General features: G+C 38.7%; 1 protein-coding gene across 3 annotated transcripts in view; it reads right to left on the bottom strand.

Annotated features, from left to right (window-relative positions):
• Positions 1-202: 202 nt before the first annotated feature.
• The window catches only part of si:dkey-34e4.1 (carboxyl-terminal PDZ ligand of neuronal nitric oxide synthase protein), a 74708-nt gene continuing 47481 nt past the window's right edge, over positions 203-27429 (bottom strand). For 2 of the 3 annotated variants that reach the window (XM_057819731.1, XM_057819732.1), the window contains 4 exons: positions 23614-23772; positions 18956-19157; positions 15523-15748; positions 203-4195 (listed from right to left, as the gene is read on the bottom strand). In XM_057819731.1, coding sequence (XP_057675714.1) covers positions 3781-4195; positions 15523-15748; positions 18956-19157; positions 23614-23772 — 1002 coding nt within the window. In that variant the 3' untranslated portion in view covers positions 203-3780. The remainder of the gene's footprint in view (positions 4196-15522; positions 15749-18955; positions 19158-23613; positions 23773-27429) is intronic. The other variant, XM_057819733.1, reaches the window with a different exon arrangement.

Genomic DNA, 27429 nt, shown 5'->3' with positions numbered 1-27429 from the left:
CGAGACTGATTTAATTTCATTTTATTTTAGTTTTATTCTGCAAGTGTTGATGTCATGAGCAGCTGACCAAAGTCAGCAGACCACACGGACGTCTGACATCGTCCTTTCGGCGCTTAGCTCGCTGTCTAGCTAGGACTTAGCTCCAATGTCTTGGTGAGGACAGTACAATAATATTATAATACATGTTTTTGGATAGTTTCTGTTTAATTTAGAGGGTGTTTAAAGGTATTTAATGAGTTAATTCCGATTTACGCGGAAATCCGGGTTACGTCGCTAGCACATGAAAGGAACTCATTCGTAAAATGGGGACTACCTGTACTTGTAACAAATGACCTAAAACTGGAAGTTAAAAAAAAAATTGCTCGCAACACAACTTTTGGCTCGTGTGAAAATCTGGTTTAATTATTTTTAACAAATTTCAACATTATTTTGTAGCATTACTATTTTGCACAACATTACAATTTTATTTTTAATCCACCCCCTTCCTCCCCTTCTCGATTTTGTACCAGAACAACATTTTTTCACCTGCATTAACTCTGCAATTCAATTCAACTTTGCTGTTTTAAATCCATATATTCTCGCATTGCTACATGGCAACCTTTTTTTCTTCAAATAGCATGACTGCATGCTAACATTGCAACTTTTTTGTTACAGTATTATTTTGCCTTTATTTACTTTTAACATTTAGCTTACAACTATCTTCCATTTGTAAGTTTATGATTCAAAATTTTCCGGAATTTTTACCCAAAAAAAAAAAAAAGACTTAAAGCAACACTTGGTAACTTTTCAGTTTTGGTCGATTCTAGCGACGCCGGTGGACATAAGCGGTAGTGTTTGGCCTTAAGGTAGACTGCATTTCCCATGAGAGCGCACACCCTCATAGTTGCCTGCAAATGGATTAAACATTTCAGTTTCCAGCACCTGTGTGAAAAGTAATAAGGTAATGAATTCAGTTGCAGCAAAATAATAGCATATGACCGTTAGCAACCATGTGGCTTAGTGTAGCTCCTCAAAGTTCATTACTGCAGGTAACAGCTATACAAACCCTCTCAAGCTATAAAAGAGGTGTCATTCAACTCGTTGTCAGTCGACATATCGCAAATGTTATGAAAATATTTTATAAAGTTTGAAAAGTTACCTAGTGTTGCTTTAATCCTGTATTGGTTAGCTTGAACTTTAGCTTCCCTTTTTCCACCTTTTAAATCTTATAATTTAACTTGTGTGTTTTGGGATTGTTTTTCTCCTTCAAACAACTTCCTTAATCCTTCTGTCCATCGTCCAATCAGCTGCTTGGCAGACATCGAGGCTCCTCCCTTCATTTCAGATAAGCGATGAATGAAAATGTGGACTACATACATATTAGGGGTGTAAATCACCAATTTCATGACGAAATACGATATCGATCATTTGGAAAATGAAACGATATTGGCAAATAACGCAAAGTCTCCCAGGATCCAAAGCAATCAACGATGCAAAGGAATTTTGAAATTTTAGACAATTTTGTTGCTGAAACATTTTCAGACATTTGCACAAAAACTTATTCTTGAAACAAAACCACATACAGTGGTACAAAAGTATCTGAACCTTTTGGAATTTCCCACATTTCTGCATAAAATCACCATTAAATGTCATCTGATCTTTGTCAAAATCACACAGTTGTAAAAACAGTGTCTGATTGAACTAAAACCACCCAAACATTTATAGGTTTTCATATTTTAATGAGGATAGCATGCAAACAATGACAGAAGGGGGAAAAATGCCTAAGGAGACTTAAAGAGCAATTGAAACCAATTTTTACCAAACAATTTAAGTCAGGTGTGTGCCCAATCACTGATAAGTGGTTTAAAGCTGCCCTGCCCCCTATAAAACCCACCTGGTAAGAATTGTCTTGATGAGAAGCATTGCCTGATGTGCATCATGGCTCAGTCAAAAGAGCTGTCTGAAGACTTGCGATCAAGGATTGTTGATTTGTATAAAGCTGGGAAAGGATACAAAACCATCTCTAAAAGTCTGGAATCTGTTCAGTTTTCGACAGTCAAAGAAAATGTCTACGAATGAAGAGAGTTTGGCACAGTTGCTTCTCTCCCAAGGAGTGGCCGTCCACCAAAGATGACTCCAAGAGTTCAGCGCAGAATAGTATAATAGAGGTAAAAAAAGAACCCTAAAGTGTCTGCTAAAGACTTACAGAAATCACTGGCAGAGTCCAATATCTCAAATATATGTAAAACTATGGCCAAGAATGTTGTTTATGGGAGGACTCCACTGAGGAAGCCACTGCTGTCTTTAAAAAAAAAACATTTTTGCTCGTTTAATGTTCGCAAAAAGGCACTTGGACACTCAACAGAAGCTTTGGCAAAATATTTTGTGGCCTGATGAAACTAAAGTTGAATTGTTTGGGAGTAACACACAACGTCATGTGTGGAGGAAAAGTGGAACAGCGCACCAACATCAACACCTCATCCCCACCTTGAAGCATGGCGGAGGAAGCATCATGATTTGGGACAGTTTTGCTACCCCAGGGCCTGGACAACTTGCAATCATTAATGGAAGAATGAATTCAAAAGTTTATCAGGAAATCCTGAGACCGTTTGTCAGACAGTTGAAGCTAAAAACAGGATGGATGCTGCAACAAGACAATGATCCAAAACACTGAAGTAAATCAACTTCAGAATGGTTTCAGAAGAACAAAATACACGTTCTGGAGTGGTCAAGTCAAAGTTCAGACTTGAACCCCATTGATATGCTGTACAGCGATTCATGCCAGGAATCTGACTGAACTAAAGCAGTTTTGTAGAGAAGAATGGACCAAAATTAGTCCTGATCGATGTGCCAGATGGATCTGCAGCTACAGGAAGCGTCTAGTTGACGTTACTGCTGCCAAAGAGGGGGCCACAAAATATTAAATTTGATGTTTCACTTACTTATTTTCCTCCTTCTGTCATTGTTTGCATACTATCCTCATTAAAATATGGAAAACCTATAAATATTTGGGTGGTTTTAGTTCAAGCGCTGTTTTTTCATCTGTGTGATTTTGACAAAGATCCGATCACATTTGATGGTGATTTTATGCGGAAATGTGAGATATTCCAAAAAATTTCAAATACTTTTTCATACCACGCTATCTAAAATAGCAATGTTGATGTTTGTTTTGCATTTCAAACGATTTATTTTGACCTTTCGCAAACTCCGCCCCCAAAACAGCCATATGTCCTAGCATCTGTTGTTAAGTAAGCATAATCCGACAAACTCAGGGTTAGGGTTTAGGGTAACTAACTAACTCTAACAAGTGGCTTGAACTTATTTTGTTTTTATTTTTCATGTATCATTTTGTGAACAGACAACTTGGTATCCCAACCCCAAAATTTGCTTTGCTGTATGCGTTTGCCTCCACAGCTTGCTATATAAAACTCCGGTATACGTCTGCCTCCAATGGCATGTGCCGTTGGAGTCCTGAAGCTTGTCGGCTTGGCAACCGTAACTAAGGGGGGGCGGAGCTTTTGCGAAAGGTTAATTGATATATTAATCCAGATTGATATATCGTTACACCCCAACTATGTATCTTGTAGACAATAAACAACCTTGGTGATATGTTTTGGAAAAGTTGCTGATTTTGTCGTGCAAAGGAACTGCTACTACTTCTAAAAAGTATATTGAAAGGTGATGTTTTTCGTTATAAAAATACTATATCAGTCCATGGGCTAATGGTTTGTACAAAAGACGGAATTTGGGGTTGTGAGACAAGTGACAGGAGTGTCTAAGGAATGCATAAAAGGGGTTGTCTTAACTCCGTTGAGGGACGGTGTGGTCTTCCTGGCAGTTTTCCAGAAGCTCGTCTTCGGAGAAGCTGATATGAAGGCAGGTATCGTCGGCGGGTGCCGAGACCGGACTCCCGTTGTGGACCGGAGTCATCAAAGTCCCACGGTCGCTCGCCGCATCGCCGTCATCGTCATCCCGCGGCGGCGACAGCAGCGACTTGACGCCGGAGTCGTCGCTAGCCGAGCAGGAGCTGCTTAGCGATAGCGAACCGGGCGTGGCGTCGGCGAAGCAGAAGAGGAGGCCGCCGCTACCGGGCGGGCTGGAGCCGGGAAGACTCGGGACGGAGTCCCGGATGGAACCCGGGGACAAGGTGCGGCTGGCTCGCTTCCGATTGGAGGAAGCAGGAGGCGGGTCCAGCTTTGGGATGGGCGCTTGATACCTGCCAAGGTGAGATGGGCAGTTGCAAAAAATTACGTTGTGACATATCTAATCCATCAAACATGGTGAAAATGTGTCTGTTTTGATGGTTTATACATATAAAATCGATAAATAATCGAAAATAATTCTGTGTTCTGTGGGTGTCAAAAACTGAGAGGTTGAAATATGTGCTTTTGAGTAATGTTAACAGCAGGGTTCCATTTCAAATTGTTTATTTTTTACAGTGCCTTCAAGACACAACGTGATTGATCACTTCTTCTTGTGACTGTATTGGTACATCTGTTTGGAATCCTGGAGTCATGTGATTATTGTTGTGACGTCGGATTGGTGAAACTGGTAGAGCCATTGTGGGCATCTGCATCGGCAAATGCTCTCGTGTACCCCTATGGAGCCAACTATTGAAGGGACGGTGACAGAAAAAAAATTCATTTAAGCAATGTAGCGCGCACCGGAGTGTTTCTACTGTGCACCAGAAATGATATGGTAAACATTAGTATTATGTAGCATTTAAGCTAGCTTACTTTTGCAATGCAAGTTAGCCAATTGTTGCAAACATTAGCATTATATAGCATTTAAGCTGGCAGATTTTTGCAATGCAAGTTAGCAAATTGTTGTAAACATCAGCATTATATAGCATTTAAGCTAGTAGGTTTTGGCGACGCAAGTTAGCCAATTGTTGTAAACATTAGCATTATATAGCATTTAAGCTAGCGGAATTTTGCAATGCAAGTTAGCCAATTGTTGTAAACATTAGAATTATGTAGCATTTAAACTAGGAGATTTTTGCAATGCAAGTTAGCCAATCATTGTAAACATTAGCATTATATCGCATTTAAGCTAGGAGATTTTGGCGATGCAAGTTAGCCAATTGTTGTAAACATTAGCATTAAATAGCATTTAAGCTAGCGGAATTTTGCAATGCAAGTTAGCCAATTGTTGTAAACATTGGCATTATAAAGCATTTAAGCTAGCGGCTTTTTGCAATGCACAGCCAATTGTTTTAAACCATAGCATTATATATCATTTAACCTAGCAGATTTTTGCAATGCAAGTTAGCCAATTGTTCCAAACATTAGCATTATATAGCATTTAAGCTAGCGGCTTTTTGCAATGCACAGCCAATTGTTTTAAACCATAGCATTATATATCATTTAACCTAGCAGACTTTTGCAATGCAAGTTAGCCAATCATTGTAAACATTAGCGTTACATCGCATTTAAGCTAGTGGACTTTTGCTATGCAAGTAAGACAATTGTTGTAAACATTAGCATTATGAAGCATTTAAACTAGCGGCTTTTTGCAATGCACAGCCAATTGTTTTAAACCTTAGCATTATATATCATTTAACCTAGCAGATTTTTGCAATGCAAGTTAGCCAACTGTTGCAAACATTAGCATTATTTAGCATTTAAGCTAGCGTACTTTTGCAATGCAAGTTAGCCAATTGTTTTAAACCTTAGCATTACATAGCATTTAAGCTAGCAGATTTTTGCAATGCAAGTAAGACAATTGTTGTAAACATTGGCATTATGAAGCATTTAAGCTAGTGGACTTTTGCTATGCAAGTAAGACAATTGTTGTAAACATTAGCATTATGAAGCATTTGAGCTAGCGGCTTTTTGCAATGCACAGCCAATTGTTTTAAACCTCAGCACTATATATCATTTAACCCAGCAGATTTTTGCAATGCAAGTTAGCCAATTGTTGCAAACATTAGCATTATTTAGCATTTAAGCTAGCGTACTTTTGCAATGCAAGTTAGCCAATTGTTTTAAACCTTAGCATTACATAGCATTTAAGCTAGCAGATTTTTGCAATGCAAGTTAACCAATTGTTGTAAACATTAGCATTATATAGCATTTACGCTAGCGTTTTTTTGCTATGCAAGTTAGCTAATTGTAGGGTGACCATATTTTGATTTCCAAAAAAGAGGACACTCAGCCCAGCCTCAAGATACTTGAATTTTACACGAAGTTCACTCCAAAATGCCTATATCACTTTAATATATTTAAAGTGTGTCCCCTCTCTCTAGATGGAAAAATGCAGTTTGAAAAAAAAAAAAAAAGAAAAAAGAAAAAAAAAAGACTAATATATATATATATATATATATATATATATATATATATATATATATATATATATATATATATATATATATATATGTAGTATATATGTATACGTATAATATATAATGCAGACCCATAGAAATGTAGTCCAGTCAATACACATACACAGAGTAGGCTATGTGCCAAGTAAACATTTTTATAAATTACTATCACGACAATTGTCCTTGACAAATTGTTATTCCCATTCAATTGTTATTCTCATTCAATGTTCTAGATTGCACACAAACAAAAACCGAAATAAACTGACAAACTATTCAACCAGCATGTTTCCAAACGTAGCAGTTAAAAACTACGTTTCCCATAATGCCTAGCGCGGTTTAGCTTACTGATAGCTAGCTCAGGTAAAAATCAAACTTTGCTATGAAAGTTTACAATCATCGGCAGCGCAACGATGCGATACCAAACGGGATTTTACAGTCAAAGCTCCGACAGAAGTCAACAGTTGCCATTATATACATATTTATCGTAAAAAACTTAATAACTGGGCAGGCGTTGTGGCCAAATCGTCAACCCAGTAGATGGCGGTAATGCCTCATGATAGGGGTAAACTGCCAACAAAAACAAGAACTATTCCTTCCCTCCCTACGACTAGGAGCCATGTCATCGCAGGCAGGCGCTGCCACCCAGCGGCCGGAGGGATTCTCTTCAAATTGGTCCCATGAAAAATCATAAAAACCGGACATTTTTATGAATTTATAAAACCCGCCCGGACCACGAGGATAGTAGGTGAAAGTAGGACTTGTCCGGGCAAAAGAGGACGTTTGGTCACCCTAGCTAATTGCAACAATGCAACAATCGGCTAACTTGCGTAGCGAAAGTCCACTACCTTAAATGCTATAGAATGCTAATGTTTAGTTTCTGGTGTGCACCAGATTGCTTAAATTAATTTTTATTTCTGTCTATGTTCCTTTGAGTGCTCCGTATAACCCAAAGCAGCGGAGTAAAATTCATGTTTATTCTTCACAAAACTACTCAAGTAAAAGTAAAATGTATGGCATGGTAAAACTACTCTTAGAAATACATTTTCCTTCAAAGGTTTCTCACGTAAGTGTAATGGAGTAAATGCAACGAACGCATTACTACCCACCTCTGGATACATCCCACAGTAAAGAACAGAAATGCTGGACATGGCACATTATGAAACATAAACGCGGTAATGAGCCTTCCCGCCTCATCATCACATTGCTAATGCAAAACGCAAACCATACTGGTAAAAGAAATGCTGTAACGAGCCTGTCACTAATGGCCGCACACACTGAGAAAGTTTTCCACGTCAGAGAGGATAGATTAGAAAGATGTCTTGCATGTTTTCTCTTTTTTTAAAGCAAGAATACCCCAAAAAATGATAGTTACCCAGAATGGAAAGGTGGATTTATATTTAACTTATTACAATCCACTCGCTTCATTTTATTACAGGCTGCCAATTTCTCACTGTTTTTTATTTTTGTTCTTCACAAAAGCGACAGTATTCCTTGCCAGCCGCCTTATTAAATGAGTATATTTTAATATCTTGAACAAGTGAGACTATGTGCGGGAGGTGAGTTTATTATTGCTTTTTTTCTAGGTTGGGAAAAGAGGCAAAAGCAGAACAGGCAGGCGATACAAGAAATGAAAAGCACATCATTGTATTATGAACCCTCCCGGCTACCGTGTGGAGGACCAGGGTGCCAAAATTGAATGACTACATAATCAGATAAATGATTAAAAAAGTAATTAAATATGTTTCAATTACAGTATTTAACAATTTCAAAATGTATCATGTGTATATTTCAATTGAGTAAACCTGGCACCAGTCTCCCATTTCTTGCCAATGAGAGAGTGAGACCAGATGCTAAGAATTATTTTGTTTTTGTCAAATTTATGATTATTTTCAACAGGTTTGAATGTGTTTAAAAGCTGCTAGTGATCATGATACTCACATAAAAGAGGAGGAGGAGAAGTAGAGGAGTAAGGAGGCAGAAAGGAGGAGGAGAGGAGGAAGAGGAGCAAGGCTCTCCAGAATGATGAGGCAAATGAAAAAAGCCAAGGAGGGTGGGGTGTCAATTTGAGGGATTTTTAAAATCTGATTAGAGGAGCAAGAGGACCAGCAGGACGGGATCCTCGCACCTGACGAAAAGAGGCCGAAGTTAGACCATAGCCAGCCAGCAATTTCAACTTGAACTAATTCCATGTTTTTTATTCATTTAAAGTAACACTAGGTACTGTAACGTATCAGTTTTGGTCGATTTTAGCACCGCATGTCGACAAAAGCGGTAGTGTTTTGCCTTAAGGAAGACGAGAGACAGCGAGAACGCAAAGTGGTATTTGGTATGTGGCAAAATTGATTTTGCCATGTGGCATTTTTTTGCCATGCAGCAAAATGTATTTTGGCATGTGGCATTTTTTGCCATGTTGCAAAATGTATTTTGGCATGTGGCATTATTTGCCATGTGGCATTTTTTTGGTATGTGGCAACATTGATTTTGCCATGTGGCAATTTTTTGCCATGCAGCAAAATGTATTTTGGCATGTGGCATTTTTTTGCCATGCGGCAAAATTGATTTTGCCATGTGGCATTTTTTTGCCATGCGGCAAAATGTATTTTGGCATGTGGCATTTTTTGCTATGTGGCATTTTTTTGCCATGTAGCAAAATGTATTTTAGCATGTGGCAAAATTCAATTTTGCCATGTGGCATTTTTTTGGTATGTGGCAACATTGATTTTGCCATGTGGCAATTTTTTGCCATGCAGCAAAATGTATTTTGGCATGTGGCATTTTTTTGCCATGCGGCAAAATTGATTTTGCCATGTGGCATTTTTTTGCCATGCGGCAAAATGTATTTTGGCATGTGGCATTTTTTGCTATGTGGCATTTTTTTGCCATGTAGCAAAATGTATTTTGGCATGTGGTATTTTTTGCGATGTGGCAAAATTCAATTTTGCCATGTGGCATTTTTTGCCATGTGGCATTTTTTTTGCCATGTGGGAAAATTGATTTTGCCATGTGGCATTTTTTTGGTATGTGGCAAAATGTATTTTGGCATGTGGCATTTTTTTTGTATGTGGCAAAATGGATTTTAGTATGTGGCATTTTTTTGGTATGTGTTTTTTTTTTTTTTTTTTGCTATATGGCATTTTTGCAGGCCATGCACGTCCATGCCATTGACTATGTACGTCCAAATTTTGCGCTGTAATGGTACGTGAATGTTCACAGCCACTCATGTTTTTCTGTCATTTAAAATGAATGGAAAATTTGGATGTTCGTAGCCGTCAATGGCATAGCCTTATTTGGGAACCGGTGTTCGGCCATTCCTTACTACGCGGCGAAACGTCTACACAATGCTCAGGGCGCTTGCGCATGCATCCACACGCATGCGCACATAGGTTAGAAGCGGCAAGTACTCACTATTTTTGTTTTTATTTAGTTTATTTAGAATCTTTTCACTGCCTCAAAGATACTTTTTGCATGTATTACCCTCTCATACTTTTAACCATTGTGTTTTTTTTTGTGTTAGCTTTGAAGCAGTTGACCACATTGGTCACGTAGCGTATTTAAACCGTCCTTATTTGATATAACTACATTTAAGTATTGTCTGCAGACCTTTTTTTAGTACTTTATTCCTGTATGCATCTAAACAAAACAAGTTTAGAGCGCACGGTAGTACTTTAGGTGTCAAATTCGCCGATGTAGCATATTTTGGCAGAACACCACTTGAATGTCAATGTGCTGTAATGTAAAGTGTATTGTCAAATATCACAACCACATGTTTTTCTGACATTCAAATGAATGGAAAATTTGGACGTGCATGGCCTGCAAAAATGCCATATTCCCAAAAAAATGGCACCCCCCCCCCCCCCCCCCCCAAAAAAAAAAAAGCCACATAAAAAAATCTATTTTGCCACATGCAAAAAAAAAATTCCACATGGCAAAAAAAGCCACATGAAGGCATAGTCAGTATCTTAAATGAACGATATCCTGGTCAACAAGAACTCTTGTGTCCCCATTTGTGAACAAGCCAGCATACTCCGCCTTGTTAACAGCACGCGGACATCGTGGGTAGGGATGGGCATCGAGCATCGATGGGAACCGGTTCTAACACTACGATCCTCCCGGAATCATTCGAATTTTGAAATTTAAATTCCTTGTTTCGATGCCCTGACCGCCGAGCAGAAAAAAAATGCTCGAGTTTAAAGACTGATATTTATATTGGGGCTGTCAAACGATTAAAATTTTTAATCGAGTTAATTACAGCTTAAAAATTAATTAATCGTAATTAATCGCAATTCAGACCATCTATAAAATGTGCCATATTTTTCTGTAAATTATTGTTGGATGGAAAGATAAGACAGAAGACGGACATATACATTCAACATACGGTACATAAGTACTGTATTTGTTTATTAAGACAATAAATCAACAAGATGGCATTATTATTAACATTCTCTTAAAGCGATCAATGGATAGAAAAACTTGTAGTTCTTAAAAGATAAATGTTAGTACAAGTTATAGAAATTTTATATTACAAACCCCTCCTAATGTTTTCATTTTATTCAAATTTGTAAAATTTCAATCAAAAAATAAACTAGCAGCTCACCATTGTTGATGTCAATAATTACACCATGCTCACTCCCCAAACCCATAAAATCATTTGGACCCAAGCACCAGCAGAAGGCGCCAAACAAAAAAAAAAAAGTAACAAGCGAACATTACACTGCTGTCATTTTAATCTGTGTGAGTGGGGCATGTGCGTTAATTGCGTCAAATATTTTAACGTGATTAATTTAAAAAATTAATCACCGCCCGTTAATGCGATAATTTTGACAGCCCTAATTTATATACAAGTTATAATTAGCCCTGTGAGAAGTTCATTTGATTTCAAAAACTTCAGGAAGTTAAGACTTAATATAAACTTTGCAATTTTTTTGGACCCTGCATTTTTTTTTTTTTTCCTGACTCTGCCGCTTAAAAGAATCAGAATCAGGAATCGTTCGGAACCGGAATCGAAACATGGAATCGGAAGTCGAAAACTGGTAGATGGCTACAAAAAGCGTCGGTCAAAGGCAGTAAGACAAGCTATTAGGTGGTCGGGTGTGTCAACTTTTTCCTCAGTTAAAATATGCATTTTTCTTGATATATTTGTTTTAATGAGTAAACAATGTGTTATTTATTGTTTACCTGCAATTAAATTACTTTCTTTTCAGAGATAAAGAAAAACAAGAACAGAAATTGATATGTGAACATTTTTAAATAAAGAACTTAATATTTAATGAGGCATCATTTTTATTTAGCTTATTTTTTCACATGACTGTATATTTTGTTTGGATTTACTTTCACACGGAGTAAGTATAAATATTGAGAAATTAGATTATAATTAAATATAATGTACAGAAAGTCATTTTGGAACATTTTTAGTTTGTGGTGTGCCGCAAGATTTTTTTCCCAATGTAAATACGAGCCGTGACTCAGAAAAGGTTGAAAAACACTGATTTCGGGTGATGAGAAATATTTTGTGCCTAAGACTTCCAAGCATTTTAAAGGGATCCTCTATTTTTAAGACAAGTAATTCTTAAAAGATAAATGTTAGTATGAGTTATAATAATTTGATATTAAAACCCCTCTTAATGTTTTTGTTTTAAAAAAGTTTGTAAAATTATTTGAAGTGATAGGTCGCCATTCTTATTACATCGCAGTGCGTGACGTCACCGGGCCCGTTGCCAAAATTCCAGCGTGTCACTCGTTAGCTTTCCCAACATGTCGTCGGTTCTACCCTTCCTATTTGAACCAGATCTGAAAAGTGAGGAGCAGGAAAGCACTGTCGGTCGTTCACAAGACGAGCTTCAGGCAAAAATGCGTGCAGCAAATACCTGATGAGATAAAAGTTTGGCAAAACTGGTGATGCACTCGCTGCAAGTGAGTCTCAATGGCAACAGAGCGAGAGAGTGCTGTTGGGAACTCCGGTTGGGAGCGAGAGTCTATGCTGTTTGGAACTCCGGTTTTATTAGCAGATATTCAAGGTTAGCATATTGCGTTTTCAAACTTATCCCAATATAATTATGTAGATTGTTAGCATCCAGAGCTGTCGTGTGCTTTACATACAGTACAGGCCAAAGAGCACCCCTTGTGTAATCCATGTCTTGTACATTGTAACGCGTGGTAGGTAGGATACGTGTATAAAAGTACCAAAAAGGGGAGAAGCTTCCACCTATGCAAATTTTATTCACAAAAAATAATATTTGCACCTTGACCATTCTTCACTTGGGAGCTCAGCAGTACGCAAACACGCGTTCCCTGACGAACTCCAACATTGTTGTAAGGTCCATGTCGTCACTGTAGCGTGCCATAGTGCTTTGATTATTTGGTATGATTTAGGGAAAACTGCCACGAAGAATAGTCAACAAAAAAGATAGCAATAGTAATCCAAATCCGCGTTTTTTACTCACTCGCAGATCCAGGAATTAGACCGATCCCATGGCAATGTTGCAGCCACGATCAGGCCGTCGATTCCACAAAATAGACCGATCCGAAAAGCTGCTGTGGGACCGACGAATAGAAAAAATAGACAGATCCGAAACCAATATTGCAGACGCGATGGGACCGTCGGATCCAGAAAATAGACGGACCCCTTACTTGACTGAGGATCCAGAAAAAATGTTCAGACGCCAGTTGTAACGCATGGTGGGTAGGATACGTGCATACAGGGACCAAAAAGGGGGAGAAGCTTCCACTTATACACATTTATTCACTAAAAATAATAATTCCACCTTGACCACTCACTTCACTCCCCTTGTTTCCATTTGACTGGAAATTGCATCCAAAAGCAGCACATCGTGGCATTTTACTTCGCAAATTTAGGCAGTAATAAGCAATTGTTGAACACACTACACATTTGGAAAGATCCCAATGACGTCATCACTGCGAGCCCGCAAACCATGGCGCCAACTAACGGTCAAAATATGGACTAAATATTATAAAATATTGCCACTGATTTAACATTTTATGTGTTTCTAACAACATATTTTAGTACAAGAGAACAATTGTGATTTATTAGAGCCTACATGTATTTAAGGTAGAGCATCACTTTAAGAATAATTCAAGCGTTTTTCAAACCTTGAAAACACAACAGTAAAATCCAAGTATTTTCAAGATTTCAAGGCCCCGTACGAACCCAGCCTAGTGCTTCCCACCACTGTCTCCCATATGAAATGAATACCAGGCTAGATAAAAGAAAAACTGGAGAAAAGAGTGCAATTTGTCTATTTTTGCCTTCCTTTTCATGCGCGCGATTTTTTTTTCTGGAATGGCAGCTGAGAGGAAACCACAGAATTTTGAGTAGAAGCAGACGCTTAAATGAAAACAATTTCATTGCTTTCTGCTGGTGTTGCAATCTGCTTTATCGTGCTGGGATTTCACACATTACAGAGAAGGGAAAAAGCGGGCTTGTAGTGAGGGAATGTTTTTCCCTCATTGCCGCTTTTTGGCTTTAAGGGGATTAAAAGCTCATTAAAAAGTAATTACCTACTTTATGTTGGTGTCGCGGCACAGAAAACATCAGAAATGAAGGTCTAGGGGCATTTTATGAAGATTATATGTCGGGGTAAGGCTTTTCTTTGGGGATGGGGGGGCTCTTTTTCGTCTTGTAGAACAAGGGGGTCAAACTCATTTAGCTTTGCAGGCCGCATTTTTAGCAATTAGATCTCATGTGGGCAGGACTACAGTGGTGTGAAAAAGTATCTGAACCTTTTGGAATTTCTTACATTTCTGCATAAAATCACCGTGAAATGTAATCTGATCTTTGTCAAAACCACACAGATGAAAAAACAATGTCTGCTTTAACTAAAACCACCCAAACATTTATAGGTTTTCTTATTTTAATGAGGATAGCATGCAAACAATGACAGGAGGAAAAATAAGTAAGTGAACCCTCTGCCTAAGGAGACTTGAAGAGCAATTGAAACAAATTTTTACCAAACTGGAAGTGAACACTCCAGTGAGACTTGTGACACTGCATATTAGAGGTGTGCAAAATTTCCGATTCTTAGATTATTCGCGATTCGGCCGTGGAAGATTCGAGAACGATTCACAAACATCCAAATTCCGATTATTGAAATATGCCAAGTAAAGCGGAAGTACAACACACTCAGCGCGCCGCGCGGGCTTCGGGACGGAACGGAGCGGGAGTAGCTAAACATTATGCTTCTCATTAACCGGCCCCTCGGGTAATGCCAACGCTCAACTCACGGCTCTAGCTCAACTCATGCCACGAGATAAAAAAACACAACAACATACCTGCCTGCTGCCGAAAAGCTGCTACAAGTACAGCTAAGCTACATAATGTTACGGTAGATATCATTTATATAGGACTAGATGGATTGTAGACTCGGTAGCGGTAGCAGCACACCTGCAAAAAGCTAGATGCGGGCGTTAGTAAACGGCCGCCATCTTAAAGCAGTAAACTTCCCTGCAATGCTGTTGTAGCGAACCTTCCAAGCAAACCTAATTAACTTTTTATCTAAAATACTCCTAAATCGGTAAAATATTGACTTGAATCTATCTTTAAAATAGTTTTAAAACTTTCACATGTCAAAAGTAGACAAAAGGGAAATTATGGAATAACGGGAGCAATTTTAACAACTTTAACGGTTGATTCACAACATTAAATTAATTGAATGTAGTTTAAAGCTGCTGATACAGAATAGGGACTGGAGTTTTTTTTATTTAATGTTATTTTTGTATATTTGTTTACTGCTATATGTTAACTTGATACTGAAATAGTAGTTTGGTTTCGCCTGAGAGTATTTTTGAACAATTTTGGAACTAATGTACAAAACTTTATTTAAAAAAAAAAAAAAAAAAAAAAAAAGGAGGGGGGTGCATCAATAATCGTTTTATAATCGAATCGGAGCCTCTGAATCGTAATCGTAATCGAATCGTTAGGTGCCCAAAGATTCCCAGCTCTACTGCATATGAATGTAGAGGATGCAACTAGTTGTGTTGGTGATGTTAATTTGGTTAACAGAGAGATTTTTATCTTTCTGACTAACATCTTTCTCAGTAAATATGCTAACTTGAACTTATTGTCTAGTAATAATTGTATTTGTTTTTGAAATTGTGTATCTGGGTCGTGCGTATTATAGAAAGGTGTGATCTATGATGCAGAAATCATGGTATTAACAGAAAACACTCAGTTGGGGTTCACTGTGCAACACTTTCATCGGTCTTACTTTTCCTCGACGACAGACACCCTCCTCGATGTGACGGCGAGCGCTCGGTCGGACGTGGCGACGTCTCCGCCGTCGGCCGCCTCACAGAAGGGATCGCAGCAGTCTTCCAGGCTGAGCGGGACCGACTCGGAGTTGCTCGTGTCCTCGGGTGACAGCGCGGGAGTCGAGGTGATGAGCTTCTTCAGATCGAGTGAAAGAGACAGACGCTTCGCCGATGTGGAAACCGCTGAAAGACAGTTGGCAGTTGCTTGAAAACAGTAATGAAATGACTTCATTTTGCATAACTGGTGAAAAAAAAATGCATATGGCTCTCATTTTTCTATAATTATGCAAGGTAAAAAACTAAATGGAAAGTGCTTCAATTTAATTTATATGAATTATGATTTTTTCCCCCCAATTTTAACTCATTGGCTGCCATTCACAGCGATGGACATCCAACACGTTTTGACTCCTCAACTCGCTTTGGCACCAAGTCTCATCGAAATGAAGTTCCTCAACTTACTACAACATTTGTTTCTTTGCACCAACATGCCATGAGCCAGTGTCAAAGCACGATGTTTTGTTTGAATAAAGCTCCTCAAGCCATGGCAACTTAGTTCCTTGCCACCAACATGCCATGAGATGGTGTCAAAGCACTATTTTTTTCTCTTAATTAAGGTAAACAGTTTCTTAGCACCCGCATGCCATAAAATCGCGTCAAAGCACAATTTTTTGTCAAACTGAAGCTCCTCAACTCATTACAACATATGTTCTAGGCATCAAAATTGCAGCAAAAGACTACTTTTATCTCAATAAAGTTCCTCAACTTGCTACAAACTTTATTTCGTCGCACCAAAATCCGGTGAGATGATGTCAAAGCATCACTTTCTGTTTGAATAAAGCTCCTCAACTGACATTACCATAGTTCCTTGCCACCAACATGCCATGAGATGGTGTCAAAGCACTACACTGTTTGAATAAAGCTCCTCAACTCATTACAACATATGTTTTAGGCATCAAAATAACAGCAATCTCAATAAAGTTCCTTAACTTGCTACAAAATTTTTATTTCTTCACACCAACATGCCATGAGATGGTGTCAAAACACTACGCTCTGTTTGGATAAAGCTCCTCAACTCAAATCAACATAGTTCCTTGCCACCAACATGCCATGAGATGGTGTCAAAGCACAACTTTCTGTTTAAATAAAGCACCTCAACTCATGTCAAAATGAAACTCATGTCATTTGAAAACGGTTATGAAATGACTTTATTTTGCATAGCTGGTCAAAAAAAAAATGCATATGGCTCTCATTTTTCTATAATTATGCAAGATAAAAAACTAAATGGAAAGTGCTTCAATTTAATTTGATATTAATTATGATTTTTTTTTTTTTTTCAATTTTAACTCATTGGCTGCCATTCACTGCGATGGACATCCAACACGTTTTGACTCCTCAACTCGCTTTGGCACCAAGTCTCATCGAAATGAAGTTCCTCAACTTACTACAACATTTGTTTCTTTGCACCAACATGCCATGAGCCAGTGTCAAAGCACGATGTTTTGTTTGAATAAAGCTCCTCAAGCCATGGCAACTTAGTTCCTTGCCACCAACATGCCACGAGATGGTGTTAAAGCACTATTTTTTTAGGGTTGTTTTGATTATGTTCTTTTGCTCCCGATCCGATCCCGATCGTTTTAGTTTGAGTATCTGCCGATCCCGATATTTCCCGATCCGATTGCTTTTTTTTTTGCTCCCGATTCAATTCCAATCATTCCCGATAATTTTTCCCCATCATATACATTTTGGCAATGCATTAAGAAATAAAATAAAATAAAATAAAATAAAACTCGGACGAATATATACATTTAACATACAGTACATAAGTACTGTATTTATGATGACAATAAATCCTCAAGATGGAATTTACATTATTAACATTCTTTCTGTGAGAGGGATCCACGGATAGAAAGACTTGTTACTTTGTATATTGTCACTAAATATTGCCATCTAGTGTATTTGTTGAGCTTTCAGGAAATGATACTGCAGCCATGCCCCAATGCATGATGGGAAGTGGAACCATGATGGGAAGTGGAACCATGACTGTGCGTAGTGCTAGCAATTCATATATCTTCTCTGTGTTGGGAAATAAAATAAGGTGTTAAGAAAAAGATCAAATGCAGCCTTGCTTCCCCACATTGCTTCCCATGATATTTCTAATCATTGGGAGAGGGATTGAAAGGCTTTAACCAATTAAAATAAGCCTCCAAAGGCTGCCAAAATTCACTCTACTTATTTTATGCTGCCTTTTATCTCTCTATATAGGTAAAATGGCGCCATTACAGATAGAGCGCAACAATGTGTGAGTGGGTCGTGCAACGCGTGCATTAATTGCGTGAAATTTTTTAACGTGACACATTAAAAAAAAAATTATTACCGCCGTTATTGGGATAAATTTGATAACCCTACCTTAAGCCTAAACTAAAGACTCTGGATGAGTGTAACATATTATGTCTGTAACGTTAAATACAATTAGAAAACGATTTAATAAAAAAATATATATATATACATATATTAAAAAAAGGCATGGCCGATATTTTTTTGCCGATTCCGATACTTCGAAAATGACTTCGAAATCGGCATCATCTCTACTATTTTTTTCTCTTAATTAAGGTAAACAGTTTCTTAGCACCCGCATGCCATAAAATCGCGTCAAAGCACACTTTTTTGTCAAACTGAAGCTCCTCAACTCATTACAACATATGTTCTAGGTATCAAAATAGCAGCAAAAGACTACTTTTATCTCAATAAAGTTCCTCAACTTAATACAAAATGTATTTCTTCGCACCAACATGCCATGAGATGGTGTCAAAGTACTAAGTTCTGTTTGAATAAAGCCCAACTCATATCAACATAGTTCCTTGCCACCAGCATGCCATGAGATGGTGTCAAAGCACTACTTTTTGTCTTAATTAAGCTCCTCAACTTGCGTCAACATAGTTTCTTAGCACCCGCATGCCATAAGGCTGCGACAAAGCACGACTTTTTGTCTTAATGAAGCTCCTCATTACATTGCAACATAGTAGCTAGGCACCAAGTAAAAGAAAGTAAAGCACTCATTTCATCTAAATGAAGTTCCTCAACTTGCATCAACTTAGTTTTTAGCACTTGCATGCCATAAGATCACGTCAAAGCACTACTTTTGTCGAAAAGAAGCTAGTTGCTAAGCACCAAGTAAAGCACTCATTTCATCTAACTGAAGTTCCTCAACTTATAACAACATACTGTAGTTTCTTGGCACCAAAATGTCATTGTATACTTGATGTACAAGCACAGAGCTTGAACTCATTAGCTGTCTTATGGAATGAATGTCCATTGCCTTCAATGACAGTTAATGAGTTAAGTGAAGTTTGAGTTGGTGTTGATAAATCATTTAACGGTCCTGCAACTCACCGCATCCGTTGAGTGGCGGCGTCTGGCACGGCCGAGGCTCCGCCCCTTGGCCGGTTCCGGCCTCCAGCTGCCGGAGCTGCTGCACCAGTAGGGCCAGGTGCTGAAGCAGGTCACGATTTTGCAGGAGCAGCTGGTGCGAGCGCGCCTGCGCCTCCATGCGGGCGGCGCTCTCAGCTGCCATTTGATCCTTCAGTAGCTGCACCTGCCGCGCACACAAACAGTCGGGGGGAAACAAACAACGATGCGGTTTGGTTATTTTTGCGGTGGGATTAACAGATCTGCACCACTTTTGGCCATAGTTTCTCTTTTTAGTACTTTGCCAGTTTGTTATAAACAAGTGAATGACATTTTTTATGGAATATGCATGTGACTCTGTGAAGTTGCTATTATTGTAAAATCTCACAAAATGCGTGGTTAAATTTGACATGGGGCCATGATTTATGCAATGCAATTTTTTTTAGTTACTGATTATCACAGTTAATAAAGTCATTCTTTGTTGTAAGTTGAACTGTTATCCTATTTTCTTGTTTTATTTATTGGTAATAGGGATACAATGTTATACAGAGGTGTTCTAATGACCATTTTATAGACCAGGGGTCAGGAACCTTTTTGGCTGAGAGAGCCATGAACACCACATATTTTTAAATGTAATTCTGTGAGAGCCATACAATATGTTTAAAGCTAAAAATACAAGTAATATGTGCATTTTATGTAATTTCAACACTTTTAAAGTACAATAAGTCTCTGAATTCTTTTTAATAACTTGTATAAATAATAATAATTAAATTAAATCATAATTATTAAATAATATTTAAATAGTTGTTTTAATCCACAGATACTCCTGTACTTACGGTTTTAAACCAGCAGGGGGGAGGTATTCGCTAAGTGGTGTGCATGGGCCATAAATGTTCGCATTTTAGAGCAAATAAGAAATCAGCCGTCTTGGCAGTAATGTGGGACGGACGTTGTAAGCTAGTATTCTTTTCTTGTTTGAGGTGAGAAAAAGAGTATAATTTGACTGTGTATATTAGCGGATTGCTTTATTTTAGGATGATTGTCATGTGTGCTGAGTGTTAATATAGACCCTACTCACATGACGTCACAACCACGCCTCCGCGCCATATTGTCCGTCAACTCGTCGTGTTGATGCATTACCGCTACGTAAATTCCTCCTATTATGGCGTGTTTTTCTGCTCGTTAACATTAATAATCAAAATGGTGAAAGCGTGTGTGGCGGTCGGTTGCAATAACAGAGAAGATAGACAGAGAGACTTGAAGTTCTACCGTATTCCGAGAGACCCGGAGAGGAGAGCGAGATGGACTGCTGCAATTCGACGAGAAAACTGGGCTCCAAACGATTACCACGGATTATGTAGTAGTCATTTTATATCTGGTAAGATGCATTTAATATATATTTAGAGGGTTTTGGGCTGACAACCACAATTAAGATCACTGCAAAGCTAATCGCCGACAACATACAGTTTCAAATTCAAGATGCTTATTTCTTCCACCATCATTATATTTTGAATAATAATTAGCTGGTACCAAGTAAAAGAAGCTGGCCTCGTCTACAGATCATCAGTTAAACAGGTGTGTCCAAACCAGGGGTCGCGTTAACCGAATATTTTCCGTCGTTGACCGTTTTTTTAAAACGGTGACGGAAAAAACTGAAGTCCATCTGTCATTTTGACAGGTTGCAATTAACACCCCAGACCACAGGGTGGCGAGTGAGCATATTAACCCTTGAGAGTCGAAGGACGCGCCGGCGCGTCCTCAGCGCACGTCGTCTTTGAAGCGCCCTCATGTTTTAATTACGTCACCCACATGCCGTTGGTTGGTCTCGTTTTAAAGTGCGGAAGTTGCGGTTTACTCTCGTTATTATTTGAAGTCAATCGACCAACTAAAACGTGAGATATTGTCATTTAGGTTTTATAGTTTCATTGTCCTCTCATAAAAACATTAAAACGCTGCATGGATCATTTGTTTATGTGTAAATTTCCATCATTTCTTGTCCTTTTTTAAAACGGAAGCCCCATGAAAAAAACACAAATCAAACGAACCCTTTCGAAGCCACAGTGGAAGCACAAAATGCGTTTTTTTGTTTGTTTATAAATATAACTGCCGTGCGAGGTTCCACCGAACGAGAGGGAGGAGTGTTCTGAAGCAGCGAGGTGGCGAGCGACGGCTGTTTGGATCGAGCAGCGACTTTGTGTGACTTTGAGAATGAACGGAAAACTAAATTTAGCGCAAGCAATTGTGCTTTTTGATCAACTTGAGGAAGAGGATGGTCCAAATTCGTCATCATCGTCTTCTTCGGAAGAGTCCTCGAGTGAAGATAGTGACGGATTTGAACACGTGGGTGACGCCATCGACAAGCAGAGGTAAGCAAACTCACTTTTTTTTTTTTTTTTTATGCTGAAAAAGTTTCTTTTGAAAGTTTCTTTTGATATAGCAAGACAAAGTTATTCTCTGTTAAGCTTGTTCGGACAGAATATTAATTTAAAATGAAAAACTATATACTATTGAATATGTTGAAGCGGTATGCAATGTTAAGAGTCTTGTTAGCTCGAATTGCTGTGTCCAGCCGCTGTAGCTCTGCTGCTCTCTGTGAACTCTCTATTCATATTCAAGCCGGAACGCGCGCGGCTCTTAAGTGTCTCTGTCACGTGACTGTGTCGTAGCCGGTAACGTGCTCGGCCAAATGGACACACAAGTACGGAAGGTGAATTATGCCAAACAAAGGGTCACCACAATGTCATTATTTCATTTTAAAAAAGTGACAGGTAAAATAGATTATGACGGGATTTTTATGACCCTGTCAGTCAAAATGACAGACAACGAAAAAGTCTAGCGCAACCTCTGGTCCAAACCTTTTGCAAAGGGGGCCAGATTTGGTGTGGTAAAAATGCGGGGGGCTACCTTGGCTGATTTACATAGAACAATATATTTAAACAAATTTTAGCAAGCCCTTCTGTGTGTCACATTTGCTTTATTATTTTTTTAAATTCATAATTTCAACAATCTCGTCTTTGTGGCGTTCTCTTTCGACACTTGGGCTCTTGCAAAATACTGCTGCTGTGAAATTAAACTAGCTTCAAGTTGCTATAATTTCTCGCTGCGTATCTTCCCTGTAATGTTGTACATGTCAGCGTGTCTTGTTCGGTAATATTATCGCGTCACATCGAACTCTTTGAAAACAGCGACTGTCTCTTTGCAAATGAGGCAGACACAGTTGTTGCGTGTTTTATTGAAGAAATAGTCCAATATCCACCTATCCTTGAAGCGTCGGCCATCGCAGTCAACTTCTTTTTTTTTTTTTTTTGATTGTCGCCATTTTAGAAATCACACAGGGTAATGTTGCTTAGAGTGCTGCTCTTAATGTTTTTCAAAGTTTCGTGAGAATAGGCCGAGTTTCTGTGGAAAAGATAGTTGTAGATGTCAGGGTAGCAGATGTCAGGCAGCGACGGTGAAGACAGCGGGTCGAAAAACATCGATTTAGGCATCAAATATGGATCTGGCGAATGGATAAACTGAAGCTTTTCCACATAACGCCTTTTATGCAACGCATCCAATGAGTTTACAGCGCCAGATAACACCGGGGCTTCCATGAATTGCTCTATAAATTGCACGACTAATTGAAACCATTGAGAATAGGGCAAAACAATGACGGACAATATGGCGGCCGAATACTTTGACACGTCATTTTGTGACATTGGTGAGTAGGGTCAATAGACGTGGCGGGAAGCAAGGAGGAGAGAGCGTTGGGCGTGAGAGCGGAGTTAGCATGTTGCGGATGCCGCTGTTATTTTATTATTTCTATGGTTGCCACAATAAAGTGGGAAAGTCATCACCGACTCCTCTCCTTCCTATTTCCACATTCGGGGCTATTACAGTATGTTTACGTGTGACAGCAGATGTGTTCGTAATAGCGAGCGGACGACGAGTGAATGCTAGTAGTGTCTAAAATGCAGAAGTTAAATGTTCTGTCACAAAAACTTGTTTATTCGTATAATCATATAAGAATCCGCATTTTAGAGCGAATAAGAAATGAGCCGTCTGTGGGCAGCAATGCGAGATGGACGTTGTTTTTTTTTCTTGTTTCAGCTGTATAAGAAAAATGAAAATAAAGCAAAATTAAATGTGTAACAACAGACTGAAGCATTTAATCCCTGTCTGCACCCTGCTACAGATCCATCGTTACTATTTCAACTGACTGCCACACGCATCATCAGACTTCGAACGTCCTCCACAGCCACACCTGGAGTGTCTGTAGTGTCCCGACCCGAATGTCACCTGATCACTGGCTTGCCAATAAAAAAAATCTGAGCGCCCCAACTGGTTGCTCTTTTTAACGGTTCCCCTGTGGCTCTTACGCCCGCCAGGTTTCCCCCGAGGTCCTAGCGCCCTTCCCATGACATGACGAAATTTTTTTTTTTTTAAATAATTGAAGATTTGTCTGCGAGCCAGATGCAGCCGTCAAAAGAGCCATATCTGGCTTGCGAGCCATAGGTTCCCGACCCCTGTTATAGACCAACAACACCATTCATAGTGGTGTGGGGAGTGATGTCACGAAATATTTTCTTCAGGGTGTGTCGTAACTGAAAATAACGAGACGCATCACCATAAAGAATAGTAAAATGCAGGCAGCTCGTTCCAACCTGAGCAACGGCCACCTGCGTGTGTTGCTGCTGCTGCTGCAGCTGCTGCTGAAGGAGCTGCAAATGGTGGCGCGCCGCCAGCGAGCCTGAGGCCGAGCCAGGGCTGATAGGAGCCACGCCCTGCGATGTCACCGTAAACAAAGACCGTCCAGAAAAGTCCTAAAAAAAAACAACACCCACAAAAAATACATTATTGATTCAGTTTTATGTGGTTAATAGCACGAAATATAAATAAATAGGGACAACAATGTGTCAGTGTCATGAAAAATGTCAATCAAACATACTGCAACAGCACTGGTCTGCCTCTAGAGGGCAGCTGAAGGCAAATAGTGATTTGGTCTGGAACAAACTGAGTCATACCTGCTTATTTTTCCAAGAGAAGTTTTTACTTAGAAATAGATGCAGTGAAAGATAATTGAAAACTGAAATGTCAAAATGTAAAACTTAATGTGCAAAAAAAAAAAAAAAAAAAAAAAAAAAACTAAAATCTTAATCATATTCACATAATCTGGCCGATGACCGATTCAGGGTGCACCCCGCCTACTACCCATAGTTAGCTGGGCTAGGCTCCAGCACCCCGTGATCCTTGTGAGGATAAGCGGCTCGGAAGATGAATAAATAATATTTACATAATCAAAAACAGCACGTAATGTGAGGAATATGAAAAATTGAAATTCTGTACACAAGAAAATAAAAAGAACAGGAAAAAAACTTTTGGGGGTTAAAAACAACCTTTTCTTCATCCAAACTAAGAGAAAAGAATGACATACAGTATTTGGAAAATTTAAATATTTTAAAATAAACAAATAGAAACATTGTAACATAGTGTTTTTTTTTTTGTTCTTACAGAAAAATACATTTAAAACAACACTTGGTAACTTTCAGTTTTGGTCGATTTAGTGACACCGGTGGACAAAAGCGGTAGTGTTCTGCCTTAAGGAAGATGAGAGACAGTGAGAACGAAAAGTGGCATTTGGTATGTGGCAAAATTGATTTTGCCATGTGGCTTTTTTTTTGGCGTGTTTTTTTTTTTTTTTGTATGTGGCAAAATGGATTTTAACATGTGGCATTTTTTATGCCATGTCGCATTTTTTGGTACGTGGCAAAATGTATTTTGGCTTGTGGTATTTTTGGGGGGGGGGGGGCATTTTATTTTTTATTTTATTATTGGCATTTTATCTTGGAATGTGGCAAAATAGATTTTGGCGTGTGGCATTTTTTTTGCCATGTGGCATTTTTTGGTATGTGGCAAAATGGATTTAAGCATTTGGCCTTTTTTTGCCATGTGGCATTTTTTTGGTATGTGGCAAAATGGATTTTGGCATGTGGCATTTTTTTGCCATATGGCATTCTTTTTGTTATGTGCCCAAATGTATTTTAGCATGTGGCATTTTTTGCCATGTGGCATTTTTTTGGTATGTAGCAAAATGAATTTTGGCATGTGCATTTTTTTTTGGTATGTGGCAAAATGTATTTTGGCATGTGGCAAAATGTATTTTGGCATGTGGCATTTTTTTGCCATGTGGCATTTTTTTGGTATGTGGCAAAATGTATTTTGGCATGTGGCTTTTTTTTCTATGTGGCAAAATGGATTTTGCCATTTGGCTTTTTTTGTATGTGGCAAAATTGGCATGTGGCAAAATGGATTTTGGCATGTGGCATTTTTTTGTTATGTGCCAAAATGTATTTTGGCATGTGGAAAAATGTATTTTGGCATGTGACATTTTTTGCCATGTGGCATTTTTTTGGTATGTAGCAAAATGAATTTTGGCATGTGGCTTTTTTTTTTGGTATGTGGCAAAATAGATTTTGGCATGTGGCAAAATGTATTTTGGCATGTGGCACTTTTTTTGCCATGTGCCATTTTTTGGTATGCGGCAAAATTGATTTTGCCATATAGCAAACTGTATTTTGGCATGTGGCAGTTTTTTGCCATGTGACGTTTTTTTTGGTATGTGGCAAAATGTATTTTGGCATGTGGCTTTTTTTTTTTTTTTTTTGTATGTCGCAAAATGGATTTTGCCATGTGGCTTTTTTTTGTATGTGGCAAAATTGGCATGTGGCATTTTTTTTGTATGTGCCAAAATGGATTTTGGCATGTGGCTTTCTTTTTTTCCTATGTGGCAAAATTGATTTTGCTATGTGGCAAAATGTATTTTGGCTTGTGGCATTTTTTATGTGGCAAAATGGATTTTGGTATGTGGCTTTTTTTTTTTTTTTTTTTTTTTGCTATATGGCATTTTTGCAGGCCATGCACGTCCATGCCATTGACAGCTATGCACGTTCAAATTTTGCCCTGTAATGGTAAGTGTATGTCCCAAAATCACAGCCACTCTTGTTTTTCTGCCATTTAAAATGAATGCAAAATTTGGATGTTCGTAGCCATCAATGGCAATGTTCCCTCTAAGCTGCGCGCGTGCGCAATCGCGCACTGCTGGCACCTACTCTGCGCACAAGAAATTCAATGCTGCGCACAAAAAAAAAAAAATCAACAGAAACGTATGTTGTAACTCGGTGAGTGACAGGTGTCCAGCTAATGATACGATAAGGTTCACTTCCGCTAAGCAGCCAATCATAGCATTGACATTGCTTGTGTATTGCCCAGCCTACACGCGCGGTGTAGATTAGCAAGCTGACAACAGTGCGTAAGTGCGGCGGAGTTGAGAGACGTAAAGGCCAACCCCTTATCATGGCGAAACGAACGGGCAGCGACACATCCACTCACCAAGCCAAAGTAAAAAAGAAATGCGGTCCATATAAGAAGGAGTGGCTGTCGGAGCATGTGCAAATAGACGAACAAGCGGTGAAACTGAAGCCAAAGTACCAAGTGAGTTTTCAGAGGGAAAAATGTGGACTGAATGGAAGTTGGACTACCTCAAGCGTCATATTCAGCAGAAAAGTCATTTGAAAGCTGTTGAAAATTACATAGACTCAAGATGCGATAGGGGATTGGTACATTATTGCGGGAGAATGCAAAAGACAAGAGAAACGAGCTGTCCCACAAAACACAATCTGACCCAGAGCAAGTTGAAGTTCTCATTGACAATATTTTACTCACCATCGAAATGAATGCGTCAATGGTGTCAGTTCAACAAATCCGCAATCACATGGCAAAGTATGTGAGTATACCAGAAAGCTGGCGAAGTTAAAACTATGCCTTTGAATTTGTAAACTCAATCAATGATATAGTGGAGAACGAGACTATGTGCAGTGTTAAAAATGCACCCTGGCATACACTGATAGTAGATGAGAGCACTGACATATCAGTACACCAAATGCAAGTCCTATATATTAAGACGTGAAAAATAAGGTACAATTTAAGTCAGATTGGTGTGTATTCCAGTGACATTTATTAAGATATTTTAATTATGGATATTAATCATTAAATGCTCTTACTACTGGATAATTTACGGGCAGTAGAAATGCTAATAGGCATGAAAAGGCATGATACTGGTCTGTGGCCGCTATGTACCGTATTTTTGGACTATAAATCGCAGTTTTTTTCTTAGTTTGGCAGAGGGTGCGTCTTATTTTCTGGAGCGACTTATATGTGAACTTATTCACACATTATTATGTCATTGTTGCTAGTTAGCATGTTCTTTATACTATAGTTATCTGAATAACTCTAAATAGCTATGTTACATTGACATACCAAGCATGTTCTCAGTTCGTTGTTTATGAGTCATGTAATGTTATCATACCGTACACTTATTCAGGCTGTTGTTCCCTATTGTATTTTTATTCTAAATTGCCTTTCAAAATGATGTGTCTGTTTTTGGTAGTGGATTATACCAAATAAATTTCCCCCCAAAATGC

The sequence above is a fragment of the Corythoichthys intestinalis genome, chromosome 17 (genome assembly GCF_030265065.1).
Source record: "Corythoichthys intestinalis isolate RoL2023-P3 chromosome 17, ASM3026506v1, whole genome shotgun sequence".
NCBI lineage: Eukaryota > Metazoa > Chordata > Actinopteri > Syngnathiformes > Syngnathidae > Corythoichthys > Corythoichthys intestinalis.
The sequence above is the reverse complement of the archived record's forward strand: the minus strand, read 5'-3'. Positions and strand labels throughout refer to the sequence as shown.